This window comes from Pseudochaenichthys georgianus, chromosome 15 (assembly GCF_902827115.2).
Source record: "Pseudochaenichthys georgianus chromosome 15, fPseGeo1.2, whole genome shotgun sequence".
NCBI lineage: Eukaryota > Metazoa > Chordata > Actinopteri > Perciformes > Channichthyidae > Pseudochaenichthys > Pseudochaenichthys georgianus.
This window is the reverse complement of record NC_047517.1, coordinates 9,440,945-9,466,145: the sequence shown is the minus strand read 5'-3', so window position 1 is coordinate 9,466,145 and position 25,201 is coordinate 9,440,945. Positions and strand designations below refer to the sequence as shown.

The window sequence follows — 25,201 nt, the reverse complement described above, 5'->3', positions numbered from 1 at the left end:
TTTGCAGTATTATAAATAAAAAATATTTTATCATAATAATTTTTCGCATCTATACCAGTCATATTATTTCATCCAGTAGCCTAGTTAAACTTTCACCAGAAAACCGTTCAAAATGGCTTTTATGATGTTCCGAGGGATTCGGCGGCTCAGCCTGGTCTCACTCAGCCTTTTGTGCGAACGAGAAAGTTACCGTTGCGCCAAGTAGGAAGAGGAGCGTATAGGAGACAACCGTTTAATTGCAGACTGTTATGTTGATGTGGGGAAATGGCAGTGCATACATTATTTGAGATATATTTCGAACTCTGACTTCATTTTAAGGACATGTCGGCCAGGGGTGTAGAGCTATTTGTTTAAGCACCGGATTGGCAAAACAGGAGAGTAAACCAGTCTGCCTTGATCTATGAATTCATGTCCGGGACTCTCACGGTATCTGCTGCCCGCAGCTGTTTTATAGAAGGAAAGCCTCCTTCACTTCATGAAATGGCTGCAGCATCAGGAGGCAGCGGGACGTATACTCCGCCTCTGAGAAGTGCAGCACCAGCGGGTAAAGATGTGCCTTTTTACGCACCGCCTTCGCTGTGTTTACCTTCATCAGAACAGCTTAAGAGTGACTGCAGGCTACGTGTTAACCACACACACCCTCTACACACATCGAACTGCCCGATTACTCCCCCTTTTATTAGTTTTATGAAGGAGATGTCCAGTCACCAAGGCGCATGATGTGTGTGTGAACATGTAAATATGTTACTTTGTTACATTTGTTATCACCAACAATGTGTTTCGTGAAAGTAAAGCAAGTTCATAATTAGATAGACATCGTGAGGTGGGCCTATTTATTTTCGGTACAGTTTATGTTGAAACCGTTTCCATTCTTGTTCGTTTTCCGAAGCCGTGGCTTGGAAACATACTTGCTTCGTTTCTGAAGGAAGTGACTTGGAAGTACGCGACTACCAAGCCAGCATCCTCGTGATTGAGAAACCCACACACACACACACCCTGGCGACTGGACATCTCCTTCATCTCCTCCTAATGCGCCTTCTCCTCGTTTTCCCAGCATTCACTGGATTATCCGTAAATCATACAAACAAAACCAAAACGTTGATTTATCTGTTTTCCCATTTTGGTTTAAAAACTGAATAACGTCGTTTTTTTTGGTTTTCCGTTTTTCCGAAAAAACGACACTGGTTCTTTTTTAAACGTTGTTAATGTTTTGGATGCATATTGTTCTAGTATTTGTTCAGGCTGTTACATACAATTAGACTCTGTTGCTGCTGGTGGTGAGTAAATATTAAAATCAGTTAAAATTGACAACCGGTCCGCGATTTTTTTTTTAATGGATCTGCCGGTCCTTGGCACAATAAAGGTTGGGAACCCCTGGTTTAGTTCACGGAAGAGGTCTCGGATTGTGTTCACACCGACCCAAATGAACCGCACCAAGCGGCTAAACGCACCAGGGTTTGATTCAACTGGACTATACAAGGCAGGTGTGAACGCACCCTGAGGTAACGCTGGAAAGCTACACTTCCAGTTATCTGAATCATATTTCTACTCCTTATAATCGAAAATATATGATTAATTACGTAGATGATGCGCACCTCGACGCGCCGGCGGGTTAACTACAATTTTGATGGTGTTTGTTTAGGACACAAACACTTTGGACTGTTCTTTAATCCCGTTTGTGGTTTGCATAATCTCAGGCGGACGTCAGCTGGTCAATCAACGGAATCCCCAAAGGCATCATCAAACAGTCCATGGGTCAGGTGCCCATCATGGTGAAGTCCAAGCTGTGCAACCTGCACGGCTTGTCCCCCAAAAAGCTGGTGGAGCACCATGAAGAATCAGAGGTGATTCCCAACTGTTTCATCGTTTGAGGGATAATAAGGAAAGCAGGCCCATTTTATGAATCAAGTCCCTCATTTATTTTAACAGGAAATGGGAGGCTATTTCATTGTAAATGGAAATGAGAAGGTTATCCGTATGCTGATCATGCCGAGGAGGAACTATCCCATCGCCATGTCGAGACCCAAGTGGAAGAGCAGGGGGCAGGGATACACTCAGTATGGTAAATATCACCTGAGAGATGATGCTCAGTCAAATGAGAAGGGTTATAATAGTGCAGGTTCAACATTACAGCCTCATATTATTTAAAAATGTAATTGAAATCCCCCCCCACCACAGGTATTTCAATGCGCTGCGTGAAGGAAGAGCACACGGCCGTCAACATGAACCTTCACTATCTGGAAAACGGGACGGTGATGCTGAACTTCATCTACCAGAAAGAGCTCTTCTTCCTCCCACTAGGCTTTGCTCTTAAGGTAATAAAAAAGGGTTAATAAAGGTTTAAGGCTGCACGAAGAATCTAAATGTTTACCAAATCGCAATAAGGACTAGTGCAATATTCACATTTTTGAGAAAATAATATTTGTTAACGGCTAAATATGTAAAACAAATAATTAGAATAGAAATAATTTGACTACAAATTGTTCAACAAAACATTTTATTTTGGTACAGATCCTCTTTAAGAATCACACCATGATCATATTGATTTGTATTTTACATAGTCAATAGTCATACGGTGGCCGACAAGTGCAAACGCACTACAACGGCCAAAGACATTTCCGATTAGGGGAAACATGTGCAGCTTCCAAAACGATGCAAATAAAAAAACACAAATGTGTCAAAACACATACAAATAAAGAACATCTTCACCAACTTGACAACACATGCGTAGCATTTACAAAAAGTGCGGCAAAAGCTGCAAATAAAAACGCTGCAAGAACCTCACAAACCAACAGATGCTTGTTGGTATTCTGGGATAATTCTGTTGGCCAACTGTCAATGTAAATGTGCCTAAAATGTAAGTTTCATTGGCTTATTTTAACAATGTGATCACATGATTCCTTCAGATCTGCAGATTTGTTATTAGCCAGCTGGCTAACCTAGTCAACAGCAGTTGTGCGCTTTTTGCACCGCTTCAATTATTAAGCGCTTTTCCTAAATGTTGCACATGTGTTGTCAAGTTGGTGAAGATGTTTCTTTATTTGCATTTTCTTTAATTGCATGTGCTTTCATATTTGCATAATTTCTGAATGTGCAGCGTGAATCTCCCTATTGAAATGTGTTGGGCCTTTGTAGCTAATTTCTAGGCCACCATATAAATCCCTCCTATCCTGAATCATGATAATATTGTGATATTGGTCCAATTAATCAACATTTCTGTGTTCTTTAAGAAAATCGTTCAGCGCTTAACAAGATACATTTTTCAGGAAAAAGAGAAATGTTAAATATCTACATTAGGGATCGACCGATATGGCTTTTTCAAGGCCGATACCGATTATTAGTAATCAAGGAGACCGATAACCGATATTTGGGACCGATATACATTTGCAGTAAAATCAGAAAATCTTGGTGTCAAAATGTAGAATAACACAAACTCCAACACAAACTCAACACAACTTCTTTGAAATGCATTTAAGCATATATTATGTTTAATTAACTTTTAAACATCTTACAACTGGTTTCCTCTCTGTGCCCTTTTCTTTAGTGCAGTCATCTGCAATGAGTTAGAGAGAGAGAGACAAGAAGTGGGGCTGCAGGCTGACATGCTTAACTAACAATAATGCTTAATTTGTTATATCTGTCAATCTAGCATACAATCCCAATAAGCTGCTAGCAACTGCAAAACACTAGTGCTAGGTAATGTTTTGCAAACTATGAAAAGTGAGGCTATTACAGTAGACCTAACGTTAGTCTAGTAGCCTCACTTCTAATATTTTGCTAAACATTTGCTAGATACATGTTGGCTAGCTAATGAGCTTCACATATCAACCTGAAAAACTGCGAGGCTCCACTCGCAGCCCCTCCCCCCCCCTCCGCACTACAGTTACTCCGCTGCAAGACGCTGAACGCACCCCCAACTCTGACTGACTTCCCGCGTCCCTGTGTAACTGGGAAACTGATAGAATTGGATCATAAGATCGTGGTGTTTTTGCAACTTCAACATAGGGGATAGTGATGTTTATTGAACTTCGGTTTAACACATGTAGGGCTCTGCCGCTCAGCGCTGCTGCTTGCTTCAGTCTGTGTCTGCGTTCTTTCGCACCTGCCTAGAGATGGGCGAGTCATGATTCATCCGGATCATTAACCCGGATCCTAGTAATGAGCCGGTCGTGACGAGTCTCCCTCTCGATTAACCCGAGTCCTTTGAGTCCTACACCTGATGTGACGTAACAATTAAAACTATAAATTGCGTCACTCTTTAATCTCTTTATAACGTGTACAATCACATTACAACGTTGTTGTATCCAGAGATCCAGCAGACTCGTCGCCATGCACGAATCAACAGCAAATTCAGCCCCCTCCGGCTCCCGCGAGAGTCCCGTGAGCCGTGAGTCGTTGGACTCGCGGGAGCCGTGAGTGAGCCGTGAGTGAGCCGTGAGTCCGCAAATCTCTGAGTCTGCTGCGACTCGTCGAGGGAGCCGTGGGACTCGCGGGAGCCGTGGGACTCGCGGGAGCCGTGCGAGCCGGAGGAGGGGCTGAGTCTGCTGTAGATTCGTGCATGGGGACGAGTCTGCTGGATCTCTGGATCTGCTGCCTGCTATATGTTACGGCTCTGAGTCCTCGTAGGCTACTGGTCTCTCTCGATCATTGACCTGGATTCACGGATCCCGCGATTTTTCCGGCTCTAAATTAAGTTTCAGTGTAGACTTCTAACAAAATGGTCATGTTGTGCAACAGTCTCCTGTAATAATATCTGCATTTCCAATAAGGATCTTACTTGGAAACTCGTTTATTTTGAACATGGCACACAAAAAGAAACAAATGATAGAAAATTGCAAAACGGTTAGAATATATAAAATGTTATTATTATTATTATTATTAAATGAAAACACAATTGTGCAAAATTAGCTTAAGTACAGGAACATATTAAAATAACTATATACATATAATGCAAAACACTTTTTAAAATGCACACACACACACATGTTTTATTAAAGCAAAAGACACTGTGTAGCGGAGGTTAATGTAACGTTAGTTTAATATGCTGGTTAAATGCAACAACTTTTCGGTTTCACCGGTAGGATTTCTACGGTCTTGGTCATGCTGACTGACTCATATGACTCGTATGATCCGGATCTCTTCAATGATTGACTCAGAAGACTCCGAGTCCATAAAATGATCCGGATTTGCCATCTCTACACCTGCCTGTAATCTGAGAAGGTCCCGCCTCTCTGACTGGCCCCCGTCCGGAAAATCTTCAGTAATAGCCTATCAGATAGCGCTGTGGGCGGCACATTGCTCGTGTACACAGTGGTGACTGCAGCCAGAGAAACGGCCGCATCAGAGCCGAAGTTTTATCGGCAATTTGATAAAAAAAAAGGCCGATACCGATAATCGGTCAAATGCGGAATGTCGGCCAAGCCGATTATCGGTCGACCCCTAATCTACATAACATTATCTACTAAAATATGAAGGTATAGACTCTCTGTGTTTCTCCTCCAGGCCCTGGTGGACTTCACTGACTTTCAGATATACCAGGAGCTGATCAAGAGCCGCGAGGACAATTCATTTTACAAAAGCTGTGCGTCGGAGATGCTGCGCATGGTCATGGAGGAGGGGTGCACCACCCGCAGCAAGGTGCTGAACTACCTGGGGGAGCGCTTCAGGGTGAAGATGAACCTGCCGGAGTGGTACACAAACGACCAGTGTGCCAACTACCTGCTGGAGTAAGTGTTTTTATATCATCAACAGCCTAATGGGGACAATACCAGGCATGAAAATCACTCACCTTTCGGCGAAATTCGCCGTTTTGAATACAAAATAGGTCGTTTGTGTGATTCATGTAGATCTGCAATAAAAATATTTTTGGGTTTTGGGGGGGGTTCTGGGACCCGGAGTAATCTGCGGCCGCGAGCTGTTATGTGCCATCATGACACGCATGGTGTTCTTTTTTTATATATTATAATGCAGCGCGAGTTGTGTGCTCGAGTCTTCCTGCCTGTCGGCTCTGCTGCTCCGCGATGATGGTCTAGCTTCAGCTGCCACATTACCTAGGGGTGCGTTCGTTAATATTAACTGTGCGGTCCGGAGTCACTGTGGTACAGACTGGACCGCTGGTGAACAGCTGTTAGAACGGGCCATTCAGGTGTTCAGAGCAGAGCTCCCTGTCGGAGCGCAGAGCGTGATGTGCACTGAAAAGTTTTTCTGTCGCAATATTATCATTGAGCTTGCTAGCTAGCATACATTGTCACTATCTGCTAACGTTAGCTTTAGCCTTCGTTTTCTAATAGTTTTTTTTTCATAGGCTATAAACGGAGGTGGTATAAGTATAGATCTTGTACTTGAGTAAAAGTAGAAGTACTCAGATCTTGTACTTGATTAAAAGCAGAAATACTCAGATCTTGTACTTGAGTAAAAGTAGAAGTACTCAGATCTTGTACTTGATTAAAAGTAGAAGTACTCAGATCTTGTACTTGATTAAAAGCAGAAATACTCAGATCTTGTACTTGAGTAAAAGTAGAAGTACACTACTCAGGTCTTGTACTTGAGTAAAAGTAGAAGTACCAGAGTGTAGGAATACAGAATGCAGTACTTTTAGTAAAAGTACTGCATTCAAAATATTCCTCAAGTAAAAGTAGAAAAGTATTCTCATCAAAATACAGTGAAAGTAGTGACAGTAAAAGTACTCGTTGTGCAGATTGGTCCATTTCAGAATAATATATATATGTTTTATAATGATTGATCATGAAAGTGTTCTCAAAGCTGGTAAATGTGCAGCTAGTTTGAATGACTTTGTAGACTGCAGGGTAGCTTGTGGATTTACTCCAGGTGGAACTAAAGTCTGATTCAACACTTGATTAGATTTCACATCATTCATCCACATCCGTAAAGTAACTAAAGGTATTAATACATGTAGTGGAGTCAAAGTACACCATGTACCTCTGAACTGTAGAGAAGAAGAACAAAGTAGCAAAACATTGAAATACTTAAATAAAGTACAAGTATCTCAAAATTGTACCCATGTATAGTACTTAAGTTTATGAATTTAGTTACTTTACACCAGATGCCATAAAGATAGAAAGACTAAGCCTTGCACAGAGGCATGACAATAGATTTTCAAAATGCTCAACAGTGCTGCCAAAATTATAAACTGACTGCTACACAATTAAAATAAATGCTTTTATATATTTCTATTAGATGTGACCCTTTAGCGTTTCTGTTATTATTAACAGTGCTGCTTTAGTTGTTTTGACTGCTAAAATCCTCTGTTATTCCTCATTTTAAAGCCGATATTCCGTGGGGTCGGGGGGCTCGGGTCCTTGTCACCTTTTCCATACCTGATGAGTTTGCATCCCTGATAATACTTAGTAAGGAGGCCATAATATTTTTGACTCAAGGCTGAAGTTAAGTTTCTCCAGCTCTCCCCAGGTTGGCAAAAAAATGCATCTCAAAATGCATCAGATTGATGTTTTAAAATATGGAATATTCAACATTTTCTTCCGGGTGAGCATGCCCCCGGACCCCCCTAGAGGGATAATATCCTTCTCACCTTTTTCACCCCTGACCCGTTTTCATGCCTGCAATACTGTTATCAGGGTTGAGAAATGTAAAAATCATGAACATTTTTCCGCTGAAACACACAACACAAACACTAAGTTTGTATAATTGCATTGTTTGTATTTCATCATATCAAAAGCAAATGATCTGTACATAAACACCTACATTAATCTGCTTTGTGTGACATGAAAGCTGACCGCATGGTTGTGTTAATTCTCTCCATGCCCTCAAAAATGCATGATCTATTAGCTTTTTATGTAGGTTATTTATTAAAACCTAAAAATGGTCAATGAGATGTTATAAAGAATATAATGTAGGCAGCTTTAAAAACTGAAAAACAACAGATTATGATGCAAAATGTACAACCCCAAAAGTCTGTGTAATTCTTTTTGCGTACATTAAAAAAATGTAAAATGAAGAACCTTTTCTTCTGTTGTGACCAGCGAGAGCATCTGTATCCACCTGAAGTCGGGCATGGAGAAGTTCTACCTGCTGTGTCTGATGACCAGGAAGCTCTTCACGTTCGCCAAGCAGGAGTGCATGGAGGAGAACCCCGACAGCATCATGTGTCAGGAGGTGCTCACCCCTGGGCAGCTCTACCTCATGTTCATGAAGGTATGCTCACTGAGGAATGCAGAAGCAAAGTATATGTTTTTACATCTCGCATATAGGACAGGGGTGCCCAACCTTTTTTGAACCAAGAGCTACTTTTATAGTTGCCAGTCTGCCGAGATCTACCAGTCCAAATAGAGAGGGGGGATGGGGTGCTAGAGAAAATGATGCCATTTAAAAAACATAAACGGCCGCCAGCGAATCGAGCCGGCCCTTGACGACCGGCTGTTCTGTGATTCTCCAGATGGCCAGTAAAGCCACGCTCGCATTGCAGATGAGACAGATGGACTTTGAATTGGAATAAACAAAAAAATAATCATCCTCCCACTCGGAGTGAAAATGATATATTTTGGGCTTTTTTGCTTCTGCCATAATAGCGGTCTTGTGTGTGTGTGTGCGGACTGGCACTCCTGTTGACACGGACAACGTCAGCGAACTACTGCCCACTGCCCACCAGCCACGCCCCGACACATGGGGTCACACCAATCACAAAGCTTTGATGCGTTCATGTGCATTATTCTGGCACAGGAAGATTATGTTATAGGACATTAACGATAAAACAGAATATTTTTGTTCTATTTTTAGACACATCTCGCGATCGACTGGTTGGGCACCCCTGATATAGGACAATACTTGGGTTGTCATCCTTATAAGAGTTTTCCACATCTTGTAAAAGATGTGTTTTTGGAATAGGGTTATAGAAATTGCAGTAATCATATACATAAGATTGTTTCTGTTGAGATTTGAAAGTTATTTGTGTTTTCCCAATTCTACAACGGATATCAAATTTAAATGAGATGGACACATGAAGGCTCCGACAAACAGCTAGATCGTATTCCTACAGTTACATCTCTGGTTATGGATTGAACCCCTGCATTGTTCCCAACAGGAGAAGATGTCTGCCTGGTTGCTGTCTGTGAAGCTCTCCTTTGAGAAGAGAGGCAGCCGACTGAGCGCAGTGTGGACCGCTGAAAACGTGATCAAGATATTCAACATGGGCACGGACTTGACCAAACCCTTTGAGTATCTGCTGGCCACTGGGAACCTGAGCTCCAAGACAGGTATAGTGATATGAGTTCTGTTTGAGTAGGGGCTGTACCAAACGTCTTTACATTGAATGTTTCTATTGAGGGTTTCTAAAGCTTTTAATACCTGCTGTCACCATACAGCATTTTTAAATTGCCACTGAGACAGTCGTCCTTTTTTCCGATAAATTGAAAAAAGAGAAAACGGTTTCCTTTGATTGCACTTATATAAATGTAATTAATGGTATTGTTGCTGTTAGTCGGCCCTTCTAATAGACCCGTGCAGGAATAATGGATGTATAAAGAGAACTGGATACCCTGTTCATTCTCATAAAGTTGCTCAGTGGCGCATGAAGCCCGAAATGGTTTGACTGTAGGTACAAAAAGTATCCGACATAAAACACGGTGGGGTAGGTAAGTTTGAGAAACCGCCTCGAGATACACTTTTTGTTATATTCCATGGAATGCTCTTTACATCCCGATGGCAATGAATATCTTAAGTGCATTGACAAAAAATCCATAAAATAATGTCATCTGTGGAAGCCGTGGTACTGTAAAAAGCACGACCAATAATTTTAGGCGGCCCGGCTAAAATAACTGGATGGCCTACCTGCCTGTCAACCTTCCACCTGTGCACAAACTTATCTCGTGCCCTCATTGGTCATGTGCGCGTTCGTGTGTTGGAGGAGGGGCTCTGTAAGGAATTAGCAGATTTCTTCCGGCTGTGTATTTTCAAATTCTAGCACACTCGAGCTGGTTTCTCCAAAATTACCTACCCCACCTTTAAGTTAATATCCCGCTAGTGAATTTCTGAGGCTTTTTATAGCTTACAAATGGTGGTTGCTAACTAGTAGCCAAATAAGACTTAATTTCATCACGCTGACATTAGCTATGGGCTCAGAACAGTCTCATAATACACACATCAGGGTGTCTTAAAAAGTATTAAAAGTTGATAAATCAATGGGGGGTTTATCTGCTGGTGGACTACCTGAGAGATATACAGCAGGAGAACACGCCATCCACCGCGGAGAATAAACAGGACAACCATGCTCCGGGGTCTTCTTCGCTGCTTTTGGTGTATTTTGTGGCGGCAGCAGCGCCACTTACAGGCCTGGCATATGTACTACAGCGTTTCCAGCATTTCCAGCGGTCTTGTGTGAACAGACACGTTAATGAATCGAATGCGTGTGAACGGAAGACTTTTTTGCGTATTCGTTTTACTCGTGGGGCCGGAGTCTAAGCCAAACTATATCCAGTCACAGAGATCTGCTATTTTAAAGTAAGGTCAACACATATCGACCCTAAATATAGTCTACATTAAGAATGAGAAAAGTCTTAACATATATATTGTTTTTTGTAAACATGACAAATGTGTGAGGGTGATGACGTCAGAGCATCGTCCTATGTGCCGGGCTTAGCCCCGGACAGCCCCAGCCCAATTTAACCCCTGGGTATTTGTGAGGGAGCTCCTATATGGCATTACCCCGCTGAAGCTCACCAAAGTTTAATATATTTCAAAGTTTTGTCAATTGTTTAGTTTATTGGTCAAATACTGGTTTCTAATGGTTTCTGAGGAGTTTTACTGGAATGAAAGAGCACCGAGTACAGAAGCAACAAAACAGCATACTGCATTAAACCTGACCTACACAGAGAGGTTGCAGTTCATGTGGAGAGGAGGCTTCAGTAGTCTGTCTGCACTCTGTTTAGTTGTGCTATCTTACAGTCAATATAGTAAATGTGAGGTAAAGTGTGTCGCCAATGTAACCGGTTAGAACTCGAAGTTGCGATGAGGTCTTAAAATGTATGGAAAGGGTCTTAAAAGGTATTAAATTTGACTTCAGGATTCCTGCATATACCCTGACACATGCACGCAAAAGGATTCACACTTGTATTTCCGGATCCACATTTGTGTTTTTCAATACACACACAAATGTGTTCCGTTTCATATACATGTAAATAAAATCCAAATACAGAAAAAAGTTTTACATGTGTATTTTTGATTCACACATTTTTGTTTTCCGTTTAAAACCGCTGCACCTGCTAACACAAACCGCTTTCTGTGCACGGATCGCTGTGCATTCGTGTGTGGGGTTTTTGAGACTCCCCTGACGGTCAGCCGATTCGTACTTGTAATTTTTTCTATCTATAGCCAATCAGATGTCTCCTCAATTCTCAGCCAATCACATGAGCGCGCCCCCACGAGGGTAGATTTCTTGCGTTCATGACGTAGCGCTTCATGTACGCATTTTGCGCTGTCCGGAGCTGACAGGTGCTAATCTCAGGACACCTCCACTCTCAGTACAGCGCCACTTTCCGAACAGGAAATGCACGCAAATACAAACCTATATATATTATTACGGTACAGCGCCACTTTCCGAACCATTGATGAATGTTTGTGTACACACAAACGGCAGGCAAAACCGTTTTAAATGTGTGTTTCCTGTGTGGTGAATACAGCTGCTTTATTTATGTCTGTATGAAGTTGTTGTGAGTGTGGAGGGAGTAGCTACAGGTTCGCTTAGCCTAATCGATCAGTGCACTGCGAAGTCAGTGCTAGACAGTGAACTGTCAACGGGGGGAGCCCCGCCGGTCATTATCGGCCGATATTCACTCTTAATAGTTTGATCGGTGCTCTCTATAAAGACCGATCAGGAGAGCTGGATCTGATCGATATGGACATAAACGCGAGTGAAGTATAACCGGACGCAAGAGAGAGATAAGATCAGCTGCTGAGTCTGACGGAGACACGCAGCTCAGCATGATCACCTGATGCTCCGCCCTCTGTTTAGCGAGCTGACCGGACAGCGCAAAATGCGTATATGAAGTGTCATGAACGCAATAAATCATACCCTCGTGGGGGCGCGCTCATGTGATTAGCTTAGAATGAAGGAGACATCTGATTGGCTATAGATAGAAAAAATTACAAGTACGAATCGGCTGACCGTCAGGGGAGTCCAGGCCCGGTTCCAGAACATAAGTTGTAGTAGCCAGTTGTGGTGAAGGCATCTGACTTACTTAAACCGAAATGTCTACATGCATAGCAGAAGATGGCATCTTTTTTTACATGAATATTCCAGCCAATCTCTGTTTTGAAACCATGAGCTGCAAAATGAGCGCTGTAAGGGAAACTTCTGTATTAATGGAGAGTCAGGACTCAGAGAGACACGGGACGAGCAGGAGTTCTGATGTCAAACACTGAGATTTAATACAAGTATCGGCCGGAGAAATTCACATCACAAGTCACACAGTCAAAAGTTCTGACTGCTCCGGTGGGTTGCCATGTTTTTTTATCTCAAGGGGCTTCACCTGGTTAAATAAAGGCTACAAACATGTCAATTCTGAATCCGCCTCTCATCCTAATAGACCTTTTAACCAGCTTACAGGGAGTCAACCCCCACATTGGGGAAGGCATCTGTGTCCACCGGGAAGCACTGAATTATCTTTATCTGACTCTAGGGCTCTTGTGACCGAGAGTTGACCGGTCATTAAACTGGTAAGGTCAGCCACAGCTGACCGTTCCCATTCCTTAAGACAGATAACAGACTTCGGCTTGGTCGTAAAACGTCAACAGGCCGAAAGGTCAAATATCTTAGGAGTAAGGAGAATTATTCTTTGACACTTAGGACTAAAGACAAAATTAATCCCTCACAAGCGCCTTATCCTACTGTACAGGCGAGTTGGGTACTTTTTTAAATATACCTGGGCAGGCTCTGTTTTGCCGAGGTCCTATGGCACTTGTGGGCCGCTGAGGGGTGGCGGTGTTTGGGGCAACGAAGGCGGCTGCTCCGCCTCCGTGGGCGAGGCGAGCAAAGCCGGCGAGTCGGGCGTTAGTGTCCACGACAGTGGCCGCGGGTAACATTACTTACCGTTTAAATTGACCAAATAAATGCAGCAGACAATGTTATTTAACCACAATTACAATTTATTTTATATATCTATATTCTTCTTATTACTACTATTATTATTGTACATGTAATATTTTTCACATTTCATTTTTCAAATGATGGTGCATAACGACTCAACTGAGGGTGCAATGCACCCTTAGGCACCCCCGTAGAACCGGGCCTGGGGGAGTCTCAAAAAACCCACACACGAATGCACAGCGATCCGTGCACAGAAAGCGGTTTGTGTTTGCAGGTTCAGAGGTTTAAAACGGAAAACAAATATGCGAGGATCAAAAATACATATGTAAAACCTTTTTCTGTATTTGGATTTTATTTACATATATATGAAACGGAACACATTTGTGTGTGCATTGAAAAACACAAGTGTGGATCCGGAAATACAAGTGTGAATCCTTTTGTGTGCATGTGTGTATTATGAGACTGTTCTGAGCCCATAATTAGCCGCCCTTATCTTAGCTTACTGTGGTAATGCGCAGTCATGCGACCATGATGTAGTTTGATAAAAGTTAGATTTTAGTTCTAAAAATTGCATTGACGCTGATAAATCCCAGTTAGTTAATTTGTAGAGATTACCCCAAAGCAGTGGATTTAAACATGTTGATTAAATAAAAGAAAGTGTACTTTTCGACGTATGTTCCAACAACTGAAATCTAAGTAGTGGTATAAAGTCTATGGTTCCCATATTAAACCAACATCCCTTCCCCCTGTCACAGGTCTGGGCATGATGCAGAACACAGGCCTGTGCGTTGTAGCTGACAAACTTAACTTCATCCGCTACCTGTCCCACTTCCGCTGCGTGCACAGAGGAGCAGCCTTCGCCAAGATGAGGACCACTTCAGTCCGAAAGCTGCTCCCCGAGTCCTGGGGCTTCCTGTGTCCCGTGCACACTCCGGATGGGGAGCCCTGCGGACTCATGAACCACATGACGGCCATCTGTGAGATCGTGGCGCCGACCTTACCCACCACATCCCTCCCTGCCCTGCTCTGCTCCCTCGGTGAGGAAAACTCATCTGCTAAATCTGAATTCCTTTATTCACACAGAGGCGGGACATTTACTTTGTTACAGCAAAGGGGAGGCTGCAGATAAAAAACACAAAGTGCTTCACATACCAACATACCAATAGGGATGCTCCGATCGAGATCGGCCGATACTCAATCTCTACCGATCGATCGGTGCTCTCTAAACATGGCGATCGCAAGAGCCGATCGCATGACGTAAAATACATGACACTTTTCTCTGTGTGCGGCAGAACAAGCTCGCCAAAATGGCTTCACCGGTCTGGCAGTATTTTAAGGTGTCCGAAAAAGACAATAAAATAGCGGTATGCAACGTGTGTGAAGCAGAAATCCTGCAGCTCCGCCTGCTGTGACGGACCGCTGAGCGGAGCAATACACACCAAGAGTTAGACCTAACACAATTAGCTATTTTATCTACCTCTGGAACAAGCTAAACTCGTTATACATATATTTATTCTTCACTGTCGGGTCACTCATTACTGGATCAGTGAGCTGCATGAGACGATACTGACAGGCTGTCAGGAGAGAGGAAAAGAGAGCGCTTCCACTAATTTCTCCCGTGTTACTATCCAAAGTGAATGTAAACTTGAATAATGTACATAATTTGAATGTAATAATTAAGTTGATTGTTGTTTGTGGAAGCTCCAGTGGATGAGCCCCGTTAACTGAGTTTTAAACATCACTTTAAATGGAAGATTAAAATGATGTTTAAATCTTCCATTTAGGCCGATTCCGGTGATCGGCCCCAAAATTGGCAATCGGAGCATCTCTACATACCAACCAATACTACCCCCCCCCAGTCTTGCCAGCCAATAAATAGCAGGTTACACGTAACCTTTGATTTAAATAGTATTAAAAGTTGATTAATCAATTTAGCGAAAATATAAGGCTATTAAAAAGTATTAAAGGGCATTTTCCAAGGTATTACATTTTGTAGCTTGTTTTCAATAAGTATATAAATTGTCCAAAGAGGTTGTATTCTACAGTCTGCCTGAATGTAATCACTGCGTAGGTGTGTAGTGTGATTCTGTGTAGTTTATTTATGGCATCCCGTTGGATTTGACGTCATCTGAGCAGGACGTCGCACGCTCACTGCTTGATAGCGTGCGAAGGTCAGTTTATGCCGGTTGTTAAACAACATCGTTATGGAGAAATGCAAGTCTGCGTCCAAATGGTTGGAAGATAAGGAGGAAGGACAATCAATACTGTATATAGTAAATGTGAGGTAAAGTGTGTTGCCAAGGTAACCGGTTAGAACTCAAAGTGGAGATGAGGTCTTAACATTTATGGAAAGGGTCTTAAAAAAGGTCTTAAAAGGTGCATATACCCTGTGAATGAGATTCTGTACTTTTACTTTGTTTGACATATTTGAATGTGTATTTCATATTTGTTGTCTCAGGTGTGACTCCGGTGGATGGGACCCCGGGCAAGGCATACGCAGACTGCTACCCCGTGCTGCTGGATGGAGCTGTGGTAGGCTGGGTGGAGGCAGAGCTCGCCCCGGTGGTGGTGGACTCTCTGCGCATGTTCAAGGTACGTCAACTGTACAAGTTAAACAGTGTCTGTGCCAATCATTCGCCGGGGCGTAAATATTTATTATATATAATACAATAATAGTTTTCCGCTGTCACAAAGACTGATACAGGAAATGTTTCTGACCAAAATCAACAACCCTCTGGCTACATTTTTACAGATGAATTATTTACTTTGTAACCAGATTTCACTGTTTTCCCCGTCAATACCCTTGAACAAATTGTACCCAAAATCAACTCGCCAACTAATATGATCTATGTATATAGTATCCTATCTTTATTTGTTTGAAAATTGTGCCGTTTCATACCTTATTCTATTAATTTGATATTGTGTATATGTTAAATAAATATTTTTATATATAATACATTTCTATATGTACTCTTTAGATATTTACCCTTTTACTCTTCATTTCTATATATATTTAATTGATATATTTTTTATTTGACTTCTAACTCATATTCAACGTCTTGTAAACATGCTGCTGCAACAAAACTGCTTCCCAATCTGGGATCAATCTTCATCTATTTAAAACAAATTCCTCCAGGTGCTGAAAGAGAAGAAGATCCCTCCCTGGACTGAGATCGTTCTGGTTCCTAAAACAGGAAAGGCCAGCATGTACCCGGGCGTGTTCCTCTTCACCACCCCCTGCCGGATGGTACGACCCGTACGCAACTTAGCTCTGGGCAAGCAGGAGCTGATCGGCACCTTTGAACAAGTATGTGTTTTTTTTGTCATTACAAGCTGATAGAGAAGAGAAGTTTATCCGTGGCGGTGGGCCCGTTCTCATCACATAGCACTCCCCTATCCTGCGGCTTGCCCCAGGGTTCTGTTTTAGCCCCCCTTCTTTTCGCCCTGTACATGCTCCCATTGGGCCGCTTAATTAGCCAATTTGAGGGCGTCTCGTATCATTGCTATGCGGATGATATCCAGATATACTTCTCCTTCAAACCTGTCAAAATGAAAAAGTAAACACCCTCATCACATGTCTGTCTGCAATTGAGGAGTGAATGTCAAGCAACTTCCTACAGCTCAATGCATCGAAAACAGAAGTCTTGATCTTAGCGGCTGATAACACAACACGTTCTCACTCCCATCCCGTCACATATTGACGGACGGTCAGGGCCCCTCCGCGTCGCTATATTACGTACAGGGTAGGGCTGCACGATTTTGGGAAAAAATCTAATTGCGATTTTTCTGACAAATATTGCGATTTCGATTCGAATTGCGATATTTGTTTTTAAGCGACCCAATGGAAGTTTATTGTGAAATGCGGCCATAACTCCGGCTAGGAAGGTCGTATCAACATACTCCTGTCTCTAGCACCCCCGCAGCCCGAGCTACGAGTGAAAGAACTAAACTTACATGAAACTTCCGTTGGGTTGCTTTAAAGAGCTGCAACAAGAGGAGACTGCGTTGTTCCATTAAGGAAGAGTTCATTCAGACAATCTTCTTTTTCTTTTAAAGCTGCACATCAGTGGAACTCAATCCCAGTAAAGATTAGAGAACTAAACACCTGCAGTTTATTTAAATCTAACTTAAAAACATGGTTAGTGGAAAGTCAGCTCTGTCAACACTGACACAATCTGTACATGACAACGCTCTGTTTATATGCCTTGACCTGTATCTGTCTGCTTTGTGAATATGTATTTTAGTTTAGTTTTTATGTATATGCTTGTATTTTTTAGTACAGACGAAAAATAGCCTGTTGGCTAACTCTGGCGCATTTACAGAAATGTCAATTAATGTGCACTGTCCCTGTCAAATAAATATATTGGAGAAAAAAAAGGAAAAGAAAAAGGTGAAGCTTCAGTTAAAGATTCACCCTGTAATAGATGTAGAACATGTGATGGAGCATCACTAACCTGACTCAGATGGTTTGTTTCACCAAACTATCTAAAGCTCCATTGGAAGCCATTTGGAAAAGGCAGGCACTTTCAAAAGCACTTGGCAGGTGATTGGATCAATCTGTCTATCACCTTCTATCATGGGCCACTTCTGATTGATTAGCAATGGATGGTACATGTGGAGCACAGCACTTCTGATTGGTGTGGATGACTGACACACAAGAAGAAGAAAAAAAAAATTGTAAAAAAAAATAGTTACAAAAAATCGCAGGCTTTGCGATTTGATAATCGCATCATCTCGAATCGCGATTTCGATTTAAAATCGATTAATCGTTCAGCCCTAGTACAGGGTACCCCTTGCCCGTCAGGCTTCTACGGGCAGGGCGTCCCATAGACCTTCATAGACCACGTGATCAACAACAATGGCCGACCTTCGTGTTATTCTCGGTGGAAAATGCCTATTTTAAGGTTCATGTGGCCATTAAAATGCGTTTTGATGTCATTTCATGCGAGTAATGTCCGTTACTGCCCGTAGCATTACTCACATAAAATGACATCAAAACGCATTTTAATGGCCAAATGAACCTTAAAATAGGCATTTGCCACCGAGAATAACACGAAGATCGGCCATTGTTGTTGTTCACGTGGTCTGGGAGCTGTTGCAGCATCCATAGCAACCATGAATGTGTACACATTCATGAAGTAATCTTCGTCATAACTAGCAAACTAAACATCATGTACATGTACTGCACAAATAATCAGAAATAAAAACTCATTACTCGCATAAAATGAGATCAAAACGCATTTTAATGGCCAAATGAACCTTAAAATAGGCATTATGAAGGTCTATGGGACGCCCTGCCCGTAGAAGCCTGACGGGCAAGGGGTCCGCTGTGTCCGCAATGAAGGTCTATGGGACGCCCTGCCCGTAGAAGCCTGACGGGCAAGGGGTACCCTGTACGTAATATAGCGATGGGGAGGGGCCCTGACCGTCCGTCAATATGTGACGGGATGGGAGTGAGAACGTGTTGGATAACATCGCCTCTAAGGTGGCAAGCCACCTGGGTTCATTCAGTGGTAACATAAGGGCAAACATAAAAAACCTTGGTGTAATTTTCGATCAGTCTATACTACTAGACAAACACATAAAACTTCTGACCTATACCTGTTTTTTCCATCTCAGGAACATTGCCAAGATCAGGGGGGTTCTATCTAACGCAGAAATAGAGATGGCTATCCATGCCTTTATTTCATCCCGGCTTGATTATTGCAATGCTCTGTTCTCCTGCCTCAACAAAACATCAATAAACCGGTTACAACAGGTCCAAAATGCTGCAGCCAGATTACTCACTCGGTCCAAAAGAACATGCCACATCACTCCGTTTATTTCTGCCCTGCACTGGCTCCCTGTCCATCTCAGAACCCAATTCAAAGTATTGGTCTTCACATATAGAGCTGTCCATGGCCAAGCCCCAGCCTACATCAATGACCTGATCCACCCTCACATCACAACCCGGGCCCTGAGGTCCTCTGAGCAAGGCCTCCTAAGGGTGCCCCGAACCAGGCTAAAGACTAAGGGTGACCGTTCCTTTGAGGTGGTGGCCCCAAGGCTTTGGAACAAACTCCCCCAGATAATAAAAACCTCTGCCTCAATAGAGATGTTTAAGGGGCAGTTAAAGACCCACCTTTTCCGACAGGCCTTTGGGTCGTCGGGGGAGGTGAGTTAGTAGCTGTCTTTTATTGGTGTTTTATCGTATGTTTTATCCTATGTATTACCTGCTGCTGTTTTATGCCTTTTATTCTACATGTTATAGTTGTACTTTGAATTGTGTCCTGTGTACTGTACTGTAAAGCACTTTGTACATCCATGTTGAGAAGGGTGCTATATAAATACAGTTTGACTTACTTACTGATCCATATTAGTGTATATTTACATATATAATGTATACATGCATTCATATTTTCAGCAGCTTTGTCCATTTGTTTTTGAAAAATTCCATATTGTGTTGTCTCTGGAACTGTAATGTATTCCTCTTTTCTCTATGTTGCCCCAGCTTTACATCAATGTGGGCATCATGGAGGATGAGATAGAGCCGGGGGTGACCACGCACCAGGAGCTCTTCCCTCACAGCATGCTCAGCGTGGTGGCCAGCTTCATCCCATACTCCGACCACAACCAGAGCCCCAGGAACATGTACCAGTGTCAGATGGGTACGTCAGCGTTGGGAGGGCTACTTAAAAATGGAATCTTTTACAATTACTAATTACCAATAACCGAACATCTGGATATCAAAAAAGAAAGGCGGTTTATGTTTTGATTTTAGATTGTTTTTTTAAGAACTTTGCGTAAAAGGGTAGCATTTTAGCATTTTTGACTGTTTTAGTCCCTTTTGGACCAGATTCAAATATTTTAAAACATTTTAAATTATTCAGATATTTTGCATGTACAGTTGCAAGAAAAAGTATGTGAACCCTTGGAATGACCTGGATTTCTGCACAAGTTGGTCATAAAATGTGTTCTGATCTTCATCTAAGTCACAACAATAGACACACACAGTCTGCTTAAACTAATACCACACAAACAATTATATGTTTTCATGTTTTTATTGAACGCACCATGTAAACATTCACAGCGCAGGGTGGAACAAGTATGTGAACCCCGAGGCTAAAGACTTCTTCAAGAGCTACTTGGAGTCAGGAGTCAGCCCACCTGGAGTCCAATCAATGAGACGAGATTGGAGGTGTTGGTTGAAGCTGCCCTGCCCTATAAAAAATACACACCAGTTTTGAATTTGCTATTCTTAAGAAGCATTGCCAGATGTGAACTGTTGACTTGCATAAAGCTGGAAAGGGTTACACAAGTATCTCTAAAAGCCTTGATGGTCATCAGTCCACGGTGAGACAAGTTGTCTATACATGGAGAAAGCTCAGCACTGTTGCGACTCTCCCTAGGAGTGGCCGTCCTGTAAAGATGACTGCAAGAGCACAGTGCAGAATGCTCAATGAGGTGAAGAAGAGTCCTAGAAAGTCAGCTAGAGACTTAAAGAAATCTCTGGCACATGCTAACATCTCTGTTGACGAATCTACGATACGTAAAACACTGAACAAGAATGGAGTTCATGGAGGACACCACGGAGGAAGCCACTGCTGTCCAGAGAAAACATTGCTGCACATTTGAAGTTTGCAAAAGAGCCCCTGGATGTTCCACAGCACGACTGGCAACATATTCTGTGGACAGATGAAACCAAAGCTGAGTTGTTTGGAAGGAACACACGACGCTATGTGTGGAGAATCTAAAGGGTTCACTTTTCTTGCAACTGTATATTTCTCCCCATAACAATTTAGCCAGATTAACTTCATATCATATGGATAAAGGACCAGGTTGATAGGAGGTTTTGATAATGGAACCGTCATCCATGTAATGTTCTCAATTCTCATCTGTTAATTTCTTTTTTCAGGTAAGCAGACGATGGGTTTCCCCCTGCACTCCTTCCTGGATCGCTCCGACAACAAGCTGTACCGGCTGCAGACCCCCCAGAGCCCCATGGTGCGGCCCTGCATGTACGACCACTACAACCTGGACAACTACCCGAGCGGTACCAACGCCATTGTGGCCGTTATCTCCTACACAGGCTACGACATGGAGGACGCCATGGTGAGTACAACACAAACGTTACTTTACCATAGTAGAAAAATAGTAAATCCTGACACAGTTTGATCGTATCAGATCATTAACAAGTCGTCCTGGAGAGAGGCTTCGCCCACGGGAGCATCTACAAGACTGAGCTGGTGGACCTGGCAGAAAAAGTGCGGGGAGAAGACAGCGTGGTGTTCGGGGTCAAGCCCGGAGACCCTAAAGGTCAATGACAAACTGGACGCTGATGGACTGCCATTCATTGGATCCCACTCTACAATACGGAGACCCGTTCTACGGCTACATCAACCTGAACACCGGCCAGACCTCCGTCAACTTCTACACAGTAGGTTTCAATGGTTTGATTATTTGGCAAAAGTGATTTAGGTTCTTCCATTTTTATAGTTCTACAAGTTATATTATGTGGCACATCTAGAATCTAAACATACACATGTGCCGTCATCCCTCAGAGTGAAATCTGGTTTAAAAAAACAAACGGGCCAGGGTTGTGATCGAACTGTCCAATTTGCTTAGGAAGGTTCCATATTGGATTCTTAGATCAGCGGTTTTAAAGTGTGAGGCGCGCCCTCCCTGGGGGGGCGCCAGAGAGCTTCAGGGGAGGCGCAGCGTGAGAAAAGAATTACGAGAAACAGTGAAATCTAGCTAACTTCCGCTAACTTTATGCGATTATTTTTAGTGAAGTTACCTAAAGTGAGAGAGGAGACAGCGTCTGGTAGAAAACGGAGGAAGTATGACCACCAAGTCTCATGACCACGATTATTCGAAGCTAGGATGTTCATGGACCGGTCCCGGCAGGGCCATCTGTGTTTTCCGGAGAATCACAGAACGGCCGGTCGCCAGCGGGCCGTTGACGGCCGGCTCGGTTCGCTGACGGCTGGCACCGCCCTTTATTTTCATTTTAATAATACTTACCTTGATCAAAAGCAAGTACCGGTCAAGGCTGCAGCCAGAGGATGATCTGCGTTTATTCCTGTCTACATTGCATCCCCGCATCATCCGCCTGTGCGCATCAAACACGCAGACTCATTGTTCCCACTAAAGTAGGGGTGAGTGTAATAATGAGGCAAAGTTGACGTTTAGTGTGTTGCCGGGAGCATATTAGGATTTATCAACCATGTTGAAAATGTAAAAAATGTTTAAAACATAAAGATAAAAAGGTTTAAAAAAGTTATTGTTTAATGTTTTAAGGAGGTGGCGCTACTCAGCCAATCAAATTGGTGCAGTCAGTGAGTCAGCGCGATAGATTGAAACATAGAGACGAGACAAGAAGAGAGAAACAGTCGGAGTAATTTCAAATGGCGTGCTCAAAAAATAGAAAGCTAGACAGCGAAAACAGAGCATTTAATGACATTTTCTCTTACTGGACCTCTTTGAAATGCAATTGAATACCCCTGCATTATAGCAACAACAATAACAATAATAATAATAGCAATAATAATTGGGAGGGGGGGCGCGGCTGTTCTTATGTTCTCTGAGGGGAGACTCACCTTCCCACACTTTGAAAACCCCTGCTTTAGATGATAGGAAAGGAGCTTCAATACTTCCTTTATTATCCTAGTGTAAGTGCGTTTGGATTTTCTAAGCAGCCTCTTTTTCTAAGTCCTGATGGATTCTCCTATCATCTTTCCTTAACCCCGTTAAGTTATGAACTTCACGTCATTTTTGTGATTTAGAGTCCCCTTGTGGCAGGAAATGACATATCATACATTTGAATTCTTCACCGTTTCATTTTGCCGCTTAACTTTAATAAACTGTGAATGTGTTTTTGTCTTAGGAGCCAGGAGGCGTGTGTGGTGGACAACATAAAGGTCTGCAGCAACGACACGGGCACGGGCCGCCTCAGCGCATCTGCATCAATGCGGGTGCCACGAAACCCGACCATCGGCGACAAAGTTCGCCAGCCGCCACGGTCAGAAGGGCATCCTGAGCCGTCTGTGGCCCGCCGAGGACATGCCCTTCACGGAGAGCGGCATGGCCCCCGACATCCTGTTCAACCCGCACGGCTTCCCCTCCCGCATGACCATCGGGATGCTCATCGAGAGCATGGCGGGCAAGTCGGGCGCCCTGCACGGCCTGAGCCACGACGCCACGCCCTTCACCTTCTCCGAGGAGAGCTCCGCACTGGAGTACTTCGGGGAGATGCTCCGAGCGGGCGGGTACAACTACTACGGCACCGAGCGGCTCTACAGCGGTGTGAGCGGGCTGGAGCTGGAGGCGGACATCTTCATCGGGGTGGTCTACTACCAGCGGCTGCGTCACATGGTCTCAGACAAGTTCCAGGTGAGGACGACGGGAGCGCGAGACAAGGTGACCAACCAGCCGGTGGGGGGGAGGAACATTCAGGGAGGCATCCGGTTCGGGGAGATGGAGCGAGACGCCCTGCTGGCCCACGGCTCGTCCTTCCTGCTGCACGACCGCCTCTTCAACTGCTCCGACCGCTCGGTGGCGCAGGTGTGTGTCGACTGCGGCAGCCTGCTCTCCCCCCTCCTAGAGAAACCTCCCCCCTACTGGTCGTCCATGCGTAACCGCAAGACTGTCTGCACCCTGTGCGGGAAAAGTGACTCCATCGACTCGGTGTCGGTTCCATACGTCTTCCGCTACTTTGTCGCCGAGCTAGCAGCGATGAACATCAAAGTCAAGTTGGATATTAAGTGAATTTTGCCGGACAACCAGAAATATGCCTAAATGCGTCAAATCAAAGGAAATTATCTTATGTGTTTTATTAACATGGCTCTTAATATAAGTTGCTGCAATAAATCGTATCCAAAAAACAAACTGTAAAGCCGTGCATCAGAACAGTCAGGTTTAACTAGTTTTAGAAAATGAAAAAGTAGCAGCATTTATGATGGATATGTTGACTTTGATTATGGTGTGTAAAAAAAAATAAAAAAATGTCTTTTTTATATTCACACCGAGTGTTAAATAAAGATGCTGGACCAAGAATTTAGATTCTTTACTCGGGTGAAAGCACCAACTGCACTCCATTACAAACAGTCCTGTTTAAAAATGGTTATTATCAGGGGCCATATTCACAAACATTTAACAACAGTCAAATTGTAGCTTGGAGAACCACAGAGTGAATCATTTCTTAGAGTAACTAAGACATGGCACCCTTGTTGTATATATTGCAGCCCGTATTCAGTACTTCTTGCACAGTTGCCAAGTAACAAGCAGCTGATAATCATGTGTTTTTCTTTTACCATGCTGGAAATTAATCCAGCTAAATACTTAATCTATTTAATATAAATAGGAAAATGTACAGGGCTTTCATCATTTTCAGTTTATAGAAGTAGCTGTGTTGGTCGGTTTGATGGGGAATTTTGAGTGCATCCTTAAAAAGTCCTCCTTCCCAACAGTGTGTTTCCTGAGGAGCTAAAGGACTAATTGCTCTGTGAATAGTACATTCATCAGGATATACTCTTAACTATTGGGAGGTATTATTAGAAACATCTTAATTCCAAAAATGTTTCACATTGAGTAACTCTTTGTAGGAGGAATCTTTATGAATACAGCATCAGAAGTATTATAACCCTAACCTATATGAAAGAAAAGTGATCATTCTGCGGGAAAACTGTTCCTGTGACACGTATATTACCTCGTTTTTAGTCTTACGCATCCGACCTGGAAAACTTTGCAGCCAATCTTATTTGTTACAGTGTATCGTGCACCAGGTCCTTATTCAGAATTCTTATCAGAATTCTCTGAGTTTTTATCAACTTTGGTTCTTAAAACAGATAAAGTAATTATCGTAGGTGACTTTAATATTCATGTTGACGATGATAAAAATAGCCTTACTGTTTCATTTAACTCTATATTAGAATATGTTGGTTTCTGTCAGAGTGTAAATAAACCAACCCACTGCTATAATCACACTCTCGACCTTGTTCTGACTTATGGTATTGAAATTGAGCAACTATTAGTCGAACCGCATAATCCTGCTTTATCCGACCATTTCTTAGTAACTTTTGAAGTACTATTACGAGACTACAAAGCATTAGTCAAAAGCTCTTGCAGCAGAAACCTATCTGTTAGTGCTATAGCCACATTTAAGGA

At 42.9% G+C, this 25,201-nt stretch overlaps 1 protein-coding gene across 1 annotated transcript in view; it reads left to right on the top strand.

Annotated features, from left to right (window-relative positions):
* LOC117459847 (DNA-directed RNA polymerase I subunit RPA2-like) overlaps positions 1 to 24,057 on the top strand; it is a 31,184-nt gene extending 7,127 nt beyond the window's left edge. The window contains 17 exon segments of the mRNA XM_034100997.1: positions 1,698 to 1,844; positions 1,930 to 2,062; positions 2,179 to 2,315; positions 5,503 to 5,726; positions 8,001 to 8,172; positions 9,059 to 9,230; positions 13,813 to 14,094; positions 15,516 to 15,649; positions 16,194 to 16,364; positions 19,548 to 19,704; positions 20,952 to 21,148; positions 21,221 to 21,239; positions 21,242 to 21,348; positions 21,350 to 21,397; positions 21,399 to 21,505; positions 22,923 to 23,037; positions 23,039 to 24,057. Coding sequence (XP_033956888.1) covers positions 1,698 to 1,844; positions 1,930 to 2,062; positions 2,179 to 2,315; positions 5,503 to 5,726; positions 8,001 to 8,172; positions 9,059 to 9,230; positions 13,813 to 14,094; positions 15,516 to 15,649; positions 16,194 to 16,364; positions 19,548 to 19,704; positions 20,952 to 21,148; positions 21,221 to 21,239; positions 21,242 to 21,348; positions 21,350 to 21,397; positions 21,399 to 21,505; positions 22,923 to 23,037; positions 23,039 to 23,803 — 3,087 coding nt within the window. The 3' untranslated portion in view covers positions 23,804 to 24,057.
* Positions 24,058 to 25,201: the final 1,144 nt, after the last annotated feature.